This window comes from Henckelia pumila, chromosome 1 (assembly GCF_033568475.1).
Source record: "Henckelia pumila isolate YLH828 chromosome 1, ASM3356847v2, whole genome shotgun sequence".
NCBI classification, from domain to species: domain Eukaryota; kingdom Viridiplantae; phylum Streptophyta; class Magnoliopsida; order Lamiales; family Gesneriaceae; genus Henckelia; species Henckelia pumila.
Window position 1 is genome coordinate 58205478 of NC_133120.1, and position 14491 is coordinate 58219968.

The 14491-nt window shown below is 37.6% G+C and overlaps 1 protein-coding gene across 8 annotated transcripts; it reads left to right on the plus strand.

Moving 5' to 3' along the window:
- The first annotated feature begins 9267 nt into the window (after positions 1 to 9267).
- Positions 9268 to 14491, plus strand: LOC140875632 (uncharacterized). 8 transcript variants are annotated; one of them, XR_012148531.1, is made up of 9 exons: positions 9268 to 9883; positions 10010 to 10154; positions 11448 to 12092; positions 12383 to 12496; positions 13348 to 13513; positions 13600 to 13705; positions 13953 to 14036; positions 14116 to 14183; positions 14258 to 14491. XR_012148531.1 is itself a non-coding variant. In XM_073279362.1 (5 exons), the coding sequence occupies exons 3-5, from the start codon at positions 11928 to 11930 to the stop codon at positions 13358 to 13360; spliced, it is 390 nt and encodes a 129-aa protein (XP_073135463.1). In that variant the 5' UTR covers positions 9268 to 9883; positions 10010 to 10154; positions 11448 to 11927; the 3' UTR covers positions 13361 to 13983. The 8 variants fall into 8 exon arrangements, 2 of the variants coding, with proteins under 2 accessions (XP_073135463.1, XP_073135465.1); XR_012148526.1 differs by lacking the exons at positions 13600 to 13705; positions 13953 to 14036 and having other exon boundaries at positions 12383 to 12594; XR_012148527.1 differs by lacking the exons at positions 13600 to 13705; positions 13953 to 14036 and having other exon boundaries at positions 12383 to 12594; positions 14270 to 14491.

The window sequence follows — 14491 nt, forward strand, 5'->3', positions numbered from 1 at the left end:
GAGCCAACTGTGTGGCTATGGGCTTTGTTGACTCTTTGTATAAACAATCTTTTGTTTAATATTATTTACACTTTTATGGCAATGACTTTATATTACTTCATATTGTTATATTGTGATATACTATTGTTGTTTTGATAAAGACCTTGAATATACTATAGTGTATGTAAGATGTGGTAGAACATGGAGATGTCTATCATGAAATACATCTTATAGTCACTGTATATTCTAAAACCGTTCCTAGTCGATTGAGCCGTCCGATAATAAGGATAAGGATCGCTCGAGTTTGAGACTAGCATTTGCGATGCGGAGTACCACGTTTCATTGGTAGGGAACATGGAGATGTTCGAAGCATGCAAATGGATATTCATAGGATGAATAGTCGAACTACCCTATCCGGACTTTCCAAGTGGTTATCACTTATCGAGTGGATAAAGTCCGCGGTTTTGGTTGTACACCATTAGTCCTTACGACTTGAAACATCATGGAGACTCTATATGCTAGTACTGTGCTTTGACTCGTTTACCGACTCTGAGGGGGTCATCAGGTGTCGAGATTGGGTACAGTTACGACACATATAGGAGTCAATGCATTGTTGTCAAGGATTCACCACATACTTGCGAGTGTGGATATCCTATGCGATCTGAGGAGATATTAGTGTGACAAATCTCTGGCCAGAGTACTTGATGTGATTTAAGAAATGGTTTCTTAGTAGCACATGCGATGTCACTAATTTGATCTTCAAGATGCATTGCATAGTTATCGAATCTTGAGCGACTCTCGATATACCAATGGTTGTTGATTCGATCGGGATATATGGATGAAGGGACCGTACTGTACGTTAACCAAAATCTACTGGTTCTTGTAGGCACTATCAGTGATACCTAGGGAATCATGGGGCGATGTTGCTAGGCGCTTTACCATGATTCGTTGGGCAAGTCGGAAAGTGTTGTTCCGAGTCACAAGGAGTTGTGAGCCCACGGCTAGCTGTATCCCTGAACCATTGAGGGTCACACAGTGTAATGGAGTTTTAATCCCCGTTGAGATAGTTAAATTTAAAGAGTTAAATTTAATGAACTAAGGAGTTGGACTTCTTAAATAAGAGTAAGGGAGTAGGATTTCCTAAAATGACATAGGGATGGACATTTTTGGAAATCACTGAATTCGGATTCAGGAAAATTTATTTTGACTTTAAAACGTGCAGAAATGGTTTCTGTGCACATTGGTGAAATCGTTTCATCAATCGGAGTCACGATGAATTTTATATTAATTTCTGAACGAGCGGGCTTTGCTTGTCAGGCCCCAGCTTATGATTAATGGGCCCTAAGGAGTTAGTGGCCTGCATTATAAATAAGTTATTTCAGTACAGAAATTACACACAACAGGTCATAATTTTTGAGACAGAAATTTCGAACCCTCCTCTCTCTCAAAAAGCAATCGGCCGACCCCCCTTACCTCTGCCCGAGAAATTCCGGTCTGTGATTTTGAATCGCGGTCAGGAATAACGAATCAGATTCGTGAAATCTCTTCGCAGAAAACTTCTGATAGATTTTCTAGTGCAATCTATCAGAGGGATTAAACCTCTGTTCGTGGACCTGATTGAAGGCGTTCATCGGTTCCAGGGAGAGACAACAAGAGCAGAATTGTTCTGTTGGTGTCCATTAATCTCGTTGCGAGATTTGAGGTAAAATTTATTTAATTGTTATTTAAATTTTACACACACGTAATTCAATCGTTGTATGGTTGATACCCACACCATGGAATCGTTCCATGAGAAAATTTTTAAACTTCCGCTGCACCGGGTATCAATCGTAATTGGTCTGGGAACACGCCAGTTTTCCAACATAAACAGAATTTTCACAGTTCGTCATGCATTCAAATTTGATTAGAATTATGAAAGATTAATTCATCAATATTTGAATAGGTTTGATTGTTCTAGAAATAGTCCTTTGAACAAATTAGGAAAATTCTCATGAATTAAGATTAAGTCTGATGTCTTAGATCGACTGCTTGTTACATGAATTGTCTGGTACATACGTGTGTCCTTGATCGAACTTTTCTCGAATTGAATTCAGCATTTAATCTCTACTGCGTTTTAGTGAATTTAATTTATTTGCAATTTTATTTCTTAGTTTAAAATCCTGAAATCATTCTTATTAATTTGTCTAGATTAAGTAAAAGTAAATATATTCTGGTATTCATATTTATACAGTACTCCTTGTGGGTTCGACATCTGGACCTTTGTCCACTATATTATAACTTGACCTGGTACGCTTGCCAGTTGATTTTTATCACATCGATTTTAGCGGACATTAATATTTCTACTTTACCTTTTTCCCATAGAGCTAAGCAGTTATTGATTGATTTTTAATTTAAAATTTTTCTTGAAATTTTCAAGAAACTGCATATTAACATACATTTTGCAGATGCTTTAGCTCAGATGCCGAACTATGAAAAATTTCTGAAGGACTTGCTGAAATACAATAAGAAATTGAATAATATAACGCAAGTCACAATGAATGAGGAGTGCTCGGTTGTGCTTTAGAATAAGCTCCCGCCAAAATCTCAAGATCCAGAGAGTTTTTCTATACCTTGCCAAATTGGAAATTTATCATTGAAGAATGTTTTGTGTGATTTAGGATCGAGCATAAATTTGATGCCCTAGTCACTCGCTCAAAAATTAGGTATAGAAAATATTGAACCTGTCTCTATCTCTCTCAAATTTGCTGATGGATCCATTAAATACCCAAGAAGAGTGGTAGAGAATATTTTAGTCAAGATAGACAAATTTTTTTATCCTATAGATTTTGTTATTCTTGACATGAATGAAGATTACGATGTCCCCCTGATTCTAGAGCGTCCGTTTCTTGCTGCTAGTAGGGCCTTAGTGGATGTTGAAAAGGGAGAGTTAGAGTTGAGATTGAATGATGAGCAAGTTGTGTTCCATATGTTTAAGTCGGCTAGCAATAGCTCAAATTTAAAATCTTACTCTGCTGTAAATTTTATCGATGTGGTTCATCATGTTGGGGAATTTCAGCAGGTTCAGCTCTCCAAAGGAATTGGTCCCTTGCAAAATCTCTATATAGGTGAAGCATACAGTTGCAGGATTGATATGAGCTTTTCCAAGATGGTAGATAAACCACCTTGAATGTCGCCACTCAAGAGAGGAATATAGTCGGGCTATAGACTATAACTTTAGCGCTGATTGGGAGGCAACCCATTGTTCTTTCCTTTTATTTTTATTTTATTTTTGGTTTTTGTTTATTGTTATTTAATTTTTACTTCTTTCCCATGCCAATTTGTCATGGTTTCTGATATACCCAGTTTGCTGCTACCGTCTCAGCGGATACTGTCAAGAAGAAGTAGGATGAATCGAAAGTCAGGGGAGTGTTGTTTTTGTTTTCATTTTGTTTTTGTTCGTCTTGCATATGTGTGTTTTTTCATGAATTCTGTTCATTGTTTTAAAGCATTAAGGGCAATGCTTTGGAAAAGTATGGGGGGTAGACTAGTTTATTTTATTGTGTGTTATGTTTGTGTTGCATTAGTAATGTTTCGTGTTTGTTTGCATTTAGTTTGTTTTTGTTGTTGTTTGTTTGGTTTTGCATGTGTGTTAAGTAGGATAAGCCATAATAGCCAATGATGATAAAGTTAATTTTAAAAAAAATGAATTTTTGAAAAAAAATTTGCTCTTGATTAGACATGAGAACTGTAGGTTGTGTAGTGAATATTTTTTTAGCACGCATGTTAGACCGGTGAAATGTAGCGATGTATTGGATGATGTTTGTGTCTGTTTGACCATTTCACGGCAATATGTGCTTGTTAATCTTGATTGTGTTCTTTGAGTTTCAATGACTTTCTGACATTGCATATACGATCTTGGGCGCGCCAAAATTTTTGAAAAATTTTAATTGATATTAATTTTTATGAAAATTTAACTCCATCCGGGTTATGAGCAGGTGATTGAAATCCTAATAACCTTGTTCTTGACTAAGTATTCGGAGTAAATGGGGTTAAAAAGTTGAAATTTTAAAATAACAATTTCATCCGGGCTTGGAAAATGATTGAAATTATAATCATTCTTCCATAGCTAAGTTTGCGGGCTTAATGGGATTGTCGCTCCATCCGGGCTATAGACGAGGGGATTGAAATTCTAATCCTATCTTAGTTATAGCTAAGTTTGCGGGTAATTATTGGGGCTTAAGAAAACCGGGTGCAAAATCCGGAGGTGCGTAATCTATCTCAAGGGAGTTGTGTTTTTGTTAAAGATTGTTGGGAGGAAGGACCACTGGATTGTGACACTTGCACTGGTTTGTCATAGGTCGCTAAGCAGCCATAGAATGGATTCTTTTGAATTTTCATGTAGTTGAAATAACATGGTGCACACACACGTTCACGCTAAACTGATGGTGTATTATGGAAAATCATGAGCATGTGGGATTTTGTTTTATGTCATGTTTGAACTTATCTTAGGCTGTAATTTACATGACTCATCCTTACTTATGTTTGTGTTTGCATATTGTTTTTGCATGTCTTGCTCGAGGGCGAGCAAGAGTTAAGTATGGGGGTGTTGATGAGTTCATTTTGTATGCATTATTTCGTGATATTTTTATTTCTATTTTGTGTGCATTCATATTGTTTTTATGTTTTTCTATGTGTTTTAGTGCATATGTGTGTATTTCACTCTCCGGGTTAAGTTTATCGGAAAATGGATTTTTGAAGAATGAATTACGGAGAAGCCTTGGTCAAAAATTCATTTTTAATTTTATAAAAATCTAAATCCGATCTTCACCATTCAAAAACAATTTCAAGATGTTTTGAAGCTGCTGTTTAAATTTCAGCTCGATCCGACAGCTAGAACTTGAGATATGAGTTTTTCAAGAAAATTACGCGCTGGAAAGAACACTTGCACAGACCTAGGCACGGACCTGGAACGGGGGCATATCGCAAAATTTTAAGAATTGGGACAGAAAGTTTCTCGCTCGAGCGCATGTTTCGCCCGCTCGAGCGAGCGATCGCGGATCAGAAAAAATTAGATTTTCGGGAATTAAAAACCTTATCTTTTTGGGCTTTATTTTATGGGCTTTCAAAGACATATAAATAGGAGATTGTCAGACGTGAAAAGGGGTTCCAAATGCAGAGATCTGGAGGTGGCTAGGAAGCTTGGAGATTGAATATCTGCTTCATCTTATTCAGAGTTTTTCTTTCTTTTTTTTTTCTTCTTTTTATTTTTGAATTATTGTTTTCAATTATTGAGTAGATTTTCTTTAACCAAGACGGTGTGATTGCGCCGAACAAATTTATGTAGAAAACTTGGATGTTTGTTTGGGATTTTTCAGACTTGATTTTATTTTATTGATTGTGAGATTTATATTTGTCTTGTGAATAGCCTGATCAACTGTTTGCTTGCATTTTAATCGGTTCCAAGTCGACAGAGGAGGAATTGATTTTGATCATTTTGATAGTTAACACATGGTAAAACCGAATAGAAATAGAATTCGATTTCAGTGTGCGGTTTAGGTGAAAATTGAATTTTCATAAATATTTAATGCTCTCAAATTTGATTAAAATTACGAAAAATTAATCCATAAATATTTGAGTAGGTTTGATTGTTCTAGAAATAGATCTTTGAACAAATTAGGAGAATTCCCTTAATTTAAGATTAAATCTGAGTCCTGAATCGGCTACATGTTATATGATTTGTTCGGTGTCTGCGTGTGTCTTGGTTGTCTCAATTTAATTATATTTATATTTCAGTTATTTTAATTCTTATTATTTTTAGTAATTAAATTTTTATTTAATTCTTTGCATCCTTCTTTATTATTTTTGTCTAGATTAAGTAAAATAATTGAATCTTGAGAATTGATTACAGTCCCTGTGGGATCGATACTTGGACTCTCTGTCCACTTTACTATTACTTGACCTAATACACTTGCTAATAAATATCGAATTAAGCGGTCATTCATCAAATCCATAAATACAACCTGCGTGTTAGTCCATCCAAACGGCATCACCAAGAATTCGTAATGCCTGTATCTCGTCCGAAACACAATCTTGGCTATATCTTGATCTCTCACTCGCATCTGATGATAACCCAATCTCAAATCAATCTTGGAGTATACTGAAATAACCTACAACTGATCGAATAAGTCATCAATATGAGGAAAAGGATATTTATTCTTGATGGTCACGCCATTCAATTGACGATAATCGATACGCAGTCGCATAGACCCATATTTTTTCTTCACAAAGAGAATAGCAGCTCCCCACGGAGATACACTAGGCCGAATGTATCCCTTATCCAAGAGATCATGTAAATGATTCTTCAACTCGCGCATATCTGTAGGAGCCAGATGATACGGTGATCTCGAAATAGGTGACGTACCTGGCATCATATCAATGTCAAAGTCAACTTCCATAAAAGGATGGAAACTCAGAATCTCATCAGGAAAAACATCTGGAAATTCATTAAAAATAGACAAACTCCCTATACCAACGCTCCCAGCGGACAAATCAACTGCATAAATGAGGTAGTCTTCCCCGCCAAAATCTAGAGCTCGACAGGCTCTCAAAGAAGATATCAATGGCATCAGGGGTCGCGCTCCCTCACTATATAAAAACCAGCTATCACCACCAATTGGGCGAAACTGTACATGTCTCTGGTAACAATCCACTGAAGCTCGGTACATGGTCAACATATCAATTTCCAAAATGCAATCGAAATACTCCATCACTAATACCATGAGATTTGTTGTCATAACATTACCCTCAAACTCTAAGGGACAACCAAGAACTAAGTGTTTACCCAACGCTGATTGACCAGTTAGGGTTGAAACAGAAAGCACTATGTCTAGAGCAACATAAGGTAACTGGTGAAACTTGACAAATGTGCGGATATGAAAGAATGAGATGCATCAGTATCAATAAGTACAAAAGCAGGTATACCACATAAAATAAACCTACCAAAATAACCCTCTCATTCTCCTCCACTGTCTGGTCATGACTCAGTGCAAACACCTGACTAGCAGCACGCGGTCAAAGATTAGATCCTACCGTTGATTGCCCTGATGGCCTCTGTTGCACAGTAGTCTGGGAACCTGAACCTGAACCACTTGCTCCCCCAGGATGTGGACAATCCTTCTTCTGATGATCAATCTCTCTGCAATGAAAACAAGCTCATGAATCTTTGCGGCACCTGTCCATTGGATGATTCTTGCCACAGTGGTCACACTTGTCTTTCTTTCCGAAACGCATCACACCACTTGATCCAGAGGAAGAATTAGAAGAATAAGACTTCTTAAAATACTGAGCACGGGAACCCAAAGAATTCGCGGGTCGAGAAGACTGAAATTACTTAGCTCAATTTAAACTGATCTCTGCTTGCCAAAACCGGTTCACCAAACTCTCATAGGAAGTGGGATCATCACACATCGTGACTAGGTGAAAAATCTCTTGGTTCAGCCCCTGTAGGAAATGATCGTACTTCGCCTCAGAACTGGCGCCAATATGGGGAAAATACGGAAGCAGATCAATAAACTTCTGTTGGTACTCATCCACATACAAAGATCCCTACTTCAGATTAAGCAACTCAATGGCCTTCGCCAGACGAATAGCTGGAGGAAAATACAACTGACGGAACAATCTGCAGAAATCTGGCCACAAACATGTCCATGCTCCTGAAGCACTGGTGCAGACGCCGACTTCCACCATTTATGAGTGCGTCCCTCCAACAGAAAAGTGAATGCCTCCAACTTCTGATCCTCGGAGCAATCAAAGGCACGGAAACAACTCTTCATATGCTTCAACCAGTCCTCTGCTACCTAGTGAGTCTCACCCCCCACCAAAGCTTCGGGCCTATCTGCACGAATCTATGGAGCTGGAAACGACGTCTGCCCTCACGATGATGGCGATGTGCAAGAGGACGTCTAGGATCATCACCATCTCTCAGCGACCAACACTACCCTGACTCTACTCATATATATCGGCCATCTGAAAATACAACGTTCATCAAAACCCAAAGAGCAAAAACTAATTCCGAGAATTATCTTAAGCATGCTCTGATATCATAAATGTAGTGACCCGCACTGTGATCATATACTAACCCTGCAATTCTGCCTTGGTCACCACCGAATCTCAAAATCTTCGGGAGAACTACCTACAACTACCCCATCAAATGGGGTGTCCAGACAACAGAAAATAACTAGACGTGAGCATAAAACCCTCAGTATGAGAGTATGAGCATACAATATCATATGTGCATGTATTCAAATGTAAAGGGTACCAAGACTCGAGGTCAAGAATCTCTGGTCAAGAACAGACTTGGGCCCTAAGTATGTAGCACTTTGAGCCTTCACACTAGGAGGTGGCTCACATACCCGACAATGGATATAGGTGACCTGATCACGAATCTACGTGTCCAACCATCCACTAACAAGATAAGGTGGAAACCCTACTACAGGATATTACAAGGATACAAACTCAAGATGATCATGCATGAAGCATAATAACGTGACATAATATATGCAGATAAAATCATGACATATAAATAATGCAAAACATAATACATTCATACTCAGTTAGGGTATCTCGAACAGTACTTTCTTACCTTACTAAAGCAGTCCTAGAAGCTTTCATCTAGGTTCCAAGCCTACCATCAGCACTACAATTCATAATAACCATACATTACTCATAATGCTCTAATAACCTTAACTAAGCTATTGCATATTCCCTAACTATTTATAAGATCTCGGAATACCTCTGTCCGTCGTCAGCCCGCTGATGTCGATTGCCCCAGAACTTGGGCACCACTCCGCTGCGAACCCAGAGACACCTCGCCAACGCCCGGACCACGCCTAGATGACTAGAAAACCCAAAAATCACTAATAAATCGAGAGAATTGTTGGGAAATTGGTGCATGACTGAGGTTCGGACCCCATATATAGGCCAAGTTCGGATCGTCCGATCTTGGGTTCGGATGGTCCATACCTGCATAGAAGCCACATCTCATGCATGCGAGTTCGGACGTTCCGAACTCCTCTTTGGATCTTCCGATCTCTTGCGCTTGAAACACTTGTTCAATTCCTTTGACACTTGTTCGGGTTACACTTCGGATGGTCCGATCCTACCCTTCGGGTCGTCCGATCTGGCCATGTGACATCAGCCATGATGTCATCCTCTTCACGAGATTCGGACATCTGTACTTAGTGAGTTCGGATCGTCCGATCTCTCCTAGCTTCCGAACTAAAGCCCTCCACCACAAGAAAAATGCTAATCAACAACACTCAATCGACAACGGTTTTATGCAAAAACCATTGTATTTCACTCAATAACAATGGTTTTAATCAAAACCGTTGTATTTAGGCGTTTTCTCAATAAAAAAGACAACAGTTTTTTAAAAACCGTTGTCTTTTGAGGGCATAAGACAACAGTTTTTTAAAACCGTTGTCTATGAGCGTTTATTTTGGGCCTACAACAACGGTTTTTATAGACTGTTGTCTATGAGCAGGTTTTTATGACCTACGACAACGGTTTTAATTAACTGTTGTCTATTAGCGTGTTTTTGGGATCTAGGACAACGGTTTTAAATCTGTTGTCTTTTCTTTCTTTTTTTTAATACATATACATAAACGGTTTTTTCTCTTCTTTTTTTAATTAATTAATAATACATATACATATACGCTTAAGAGGAGAGAACACATAAAGGAAAGCCTAAACCCAATCCGAAAATCCCTAGCCCCAACCCGTCGCCCCTTCGACCCAGCATAACTCCAACACCCTAATCGTCAATCGATCGCGAATTGCTAGCAGAAACAGCCCGAATACAACATTTCTCCGAACACTGAATTGGATTCGTAGCTCTCAACCCTGGAACTCCACCCTCTCAAAGTTGGTAAAAACCTTTAATCTCTCTCTTTTCCTATAGGTTCTTTTTTTTTTGTCTTATTGACTCATCTCTCCATTCCATATCCACGATTCGCGAATAAATTTTTGCTGGATCGTTGTTCTTTTCTTCAAGAGCTTGCTGGAGTCGCTATCCCAGTTGCAAGAATCTATGGTCTCGAAACCGGGTGAGAAATATTTCTGAACATCTATGGTTATGGAAAGAAAACAAAAGCTTCATGAGGACCATCGCATCCTTCTGCAAATCGGACCCAATAGAGGTGTTTTCTTTCTTCCCAATTCCATTCTTGATATCGTACTTGCATGCATTTCTCGTGTTTTTTAGGACTCTTATAACACATTCATATATTTTTGTGTGTGGTGTAGATGTTTAGTTTAATTTATGGAAAACATCCAAGTTACTAGACGTACGAGGCGAGGAATGTAATTTCCTCTTCAATTATCGAGCTCTTGAATTAATGTTTAGTCACAATGGTAGAGTATTATATTTTTCATTATATTTGTATAGAAATGGGAGCATGCTAATACTCCTGAATTATTGTTTAGTCATAATGTAAATTGTTCATATACTGATGCTTTGCTGGGTACTGTTCTTTTGAATCATGATGGGTTTGTCTTTGTGATTTGATTTTTATTTGGAGTGGATCTCCCGAAAGGTAAATAGCTGGAATCAATGGAATATAGAGCCAGATGTTAGGTTCTGATTCTTTGGAAAATTATGCATAAAATTGAAATTTTTAGATTTGGATTCGAAGTTCCTACCACAAAGTGGGGATCTTTTAGACTTTATTGTTGGAAAAGTACTAAAACTGATTGTTTACATAATCAAGAATTTACAAGATTCAGACGTTTTCTTTCCAAATTTTTAATAAATTAATCTAATTCTGAGTGTCAACCTTTGTCATCTATTTAATTAATCTTTGTGTGACAAATGTAAACAATTCATGGTTTAAAAGTAGGATTGATTCAAAAAATTTGATTTTCCAGTTAAAAATTTGGGGGGATTCGACATTTTCCCACATACTTCCAATGATTAACTTGCAACTAACACTATGATTATGTTGATATACAAAATTTATGGGGACAGGAAGGAATAAGCTAGACTACCTTGCTACGGTGGATGTAGATCCAAGCTCACCAACTTACTCGAAAGTGATATATAGGCTGCATATGCCTTACATTGGTGATGAGCTGCATCATTTTGGATAGAATTCATGCAGCTCTTGCCATGGTGATGCATCTGCTGCGCGCCGCATTCTTGTCCTACCATCACTTGTGTGAGAGGTCAAATTTGTCGAAGATAAATCGATTGCATCACAAAACATTTACCTTAAACATTTTAGGAAAATTTTGTGTCATGGTTTCTTTGTCAACTTTCTATGTATAAAAAGGTACAAGGGGCCATTCATGCCACATCCACATTTGAGTTTTGTTCCTATGTTTTTGTGTACCTTAATGCAGTGATGAAAGATGTTTGTTTACTGCGATTGTTTTTTTACAACAGAGGTTATTACTCATTATTTTAACATGTGCCTCTATTGCCTTTATCTCAGGTCTGGTCGTATTTATGCGGTCGATACCCTAAAGGATCCAAGGGCTCTAAGTTACCTAAATTTGTTGACCCCAAAGATATAATACAGAAAACTGGATTAGCATTCCCCCACATAGCTCACTGTCTTGCTTTAGGTGAGATCATGGTGTCTTGGAGATAAATATGGAAAGGCCAAAGGAAATGGATTTATTCTGCTCGACTCAGATTTCAATTTCAAAGGAAAGTACCTTTGTTATGACCTGTGTCCTAAATATAGACTTAGTATTTCATTGGCATTTCTTCAAACTTCATAGATTCATATCTTTTTGTTTGATGTGAATTTTTGTGCAACCATCACTGAAAAAATTGTCTCTTGCTAACTGAATGTCGAATGACATCGTGAACTGGTAAATGACTTTGATTTTTTCACGATGGGTGGGAGACGCCAGGTCACAGCCCCCTTTTCGGCTACGATTTCTGGTACCAACCTCGGCATAAGACCATGATCAGCACTTCATGGGGAGCCCCTGCTGCCTTCACCAAAGGTTTTGACCTTCAGCACATTTCGGATGGTCATTATGGAAGACATTTGCACGTATATAGTTGGCCAGAGGGTGAGTTGAAACAGACTTTAGACCTTGGAAATTCCGGTCTCTTGCCTTTGGAGGTATATTGCATTTTATTGTTATCTGCCTTTGTGTATTAAAATTTTTTCTATTTATTTTTTTCTTGACTCATGTGATGCCATAGTTGAATTTAGATAAGGTTCTTGCATGACCCATCTAAATATGCAGACATGTTTGTGATTTTCATGTACGTGTATGAGGTTTTTGAAACAAAGAGAACCAAGACCTGTATAAATTTAGTGTCAGATAATGATGCAGACAGAGTTTTCTACCTTCTAAAGCATTTATACAACATATTTTAATATCTTGTTATTGTTTCTTAACTTTTTAGGTTTTTACCAAAAATCTTGCTAGCAGTGACAAGTTCAAGACCGATATACAACAAGAAGTTGAAAAGACGATGCTAAGTGTGCATCAGAGCGACATTCGATTTGGAAGCCTCCCGGTAATGGTGAAATCAGATTTGTGCTCTGAGAAAGAAACCGAGAAATTAATTGTGAATTCGACAATGGAGGATAGCTTATTATCAAGGGTGCTGAGAAGGTGAGGGTTTAGTTTTATAGTGGTTTTCTGTGTATTCTTGCAATTGTTGGTAAAGTTCGAACATGGGAGTTTCTAGAATCAATTAAAACGCAGAATGATGTGGTAGGTCAAGATTTGTCTTGGTTAATGCTTTTTATCCACACCAATTCACGCTTTAAATGGCTACACCAGTAGTAGAGCAAAAAACTCAGGAGCTTTATATAATTTCACTTCTCACCATTTACTTATCACCACTTAACCATTTTATTGGTGACTTAGAAGTGTTCTTATGTGACCATGATCAGAAGTTGCTTATATGACATATTTTTTGCGTCCAAAAGTATATCATGTTTACTTAGTAAACAAGATTCCATCCATGTTCCATTTTTGTTATATTACATGTAATTTGCTTTTATTATTCATCTTGTTTTTGTTCAATTACTGCCTGAATATCTATTTGCCATGTGTATTTCATAATAAGATCAATTAATACTCCAATATAAAAAGAGACAGTGAGTGGTGTAGGACAATAGATTCGATGTTCTTACCTAAATTAAGCAAATATATTTATCTAACTACCCATTCAAGGCAAAACATATATCGCATGGTCGAATCTGAATTTGAACACTCACGAATCCTATGCAAGTTTGAACAAAAGCACAAAGCCACAAACACCAGACATCCACCTAGGAATTCAGTTCCGCAAAGATTTCTCCTTATATTCTACTTGGGTGCATGTTTGCTGAAATTTGAATTGCAAATTTAATTGTGCAGGGCTTTCATCTGATCTCTGCTATCCAGCCACTCTTCCACCTCAGTTCAACATCGTTTTGGTTGTTCTATGCCGCTGCACCACCCTGAACCTCCTTCGTGGTTACAGCTTGTTTGCTTTGAGTTTATGGGATATTCCAGCACGTTCCAGTCCCTTTTTTCCAGCAAGGTTTGGCTCCTACATCTCCAATTCGTTTTACTTTGTTCCAGCCCACTTTATTTTGGATTATGGATAATATTTGGGCTCGTTTTCAGCTTCCAATCGGCATTTCCAAATTTTTTTCCGAGGTATAGGGGCTGCCCAGAAATGGGAATTTAAAGCCTCGATTTAAATTTCTATCCGCCTCCTTTTTTGGTGAAGGTATTTTAGTTTGTTGGTGGAGATCACTTGCTATAGAGTGTATATTGCTTTGTGATATTGGAGGCCTTTATATTCTTACTCGAAATTCCATATGGATCAGATTAACACTTGTTGATATTTATCAAGTCGATCATCCTTTGGTTCTACGAAATGAATATGATTTCTGAATATAGTTGTGATGTTACATATTAATCTTTTTATTTACTTTTGACATTTGATAATCTAAAATCCTTATTATCTAATCTAGATACGTGGCATGTACACTCTGATACGTGATGTTGAAGCAACAAAAAACGATATTGTATTGTATTTTGATTGGTTGATTCGCTTGGTAGGATTTTGTGTTTACGTTATTAGCCAATTTTGTTTTCAATATGGTCTTAATTGCCTTTCTTCCACATGTCAAATAGGTTGTTGAACATGGTCTTGGACATCTGCACTTCACATAGAAGTCTGTAAGCTGTAATTACTCCAACTGGTAAGCAAGCCCCTGTCATGAATTATCTGTGATTAGTCAACATATTTTCTTGAAAATGGATGTACTCTTTGAAGGTACTGCCATAGTCTGTTACCACGCCTTCATTGTAAGGCTCAAAATGAGTTAGCTTTCATTTCCAAGAGCATTAGGAACGCCGAAAAATCGAGAAAAATGAAAATACTGCAATAAATTAAGGAGCATTAGGAGCTGGAGAAGAGCCTCTTCACCAACATCTAAGCAAATATTATCACATATTGTATTGTTTTACCTATATTTTATTAGTGTCGTTCTTTGTCATTTTATTGATT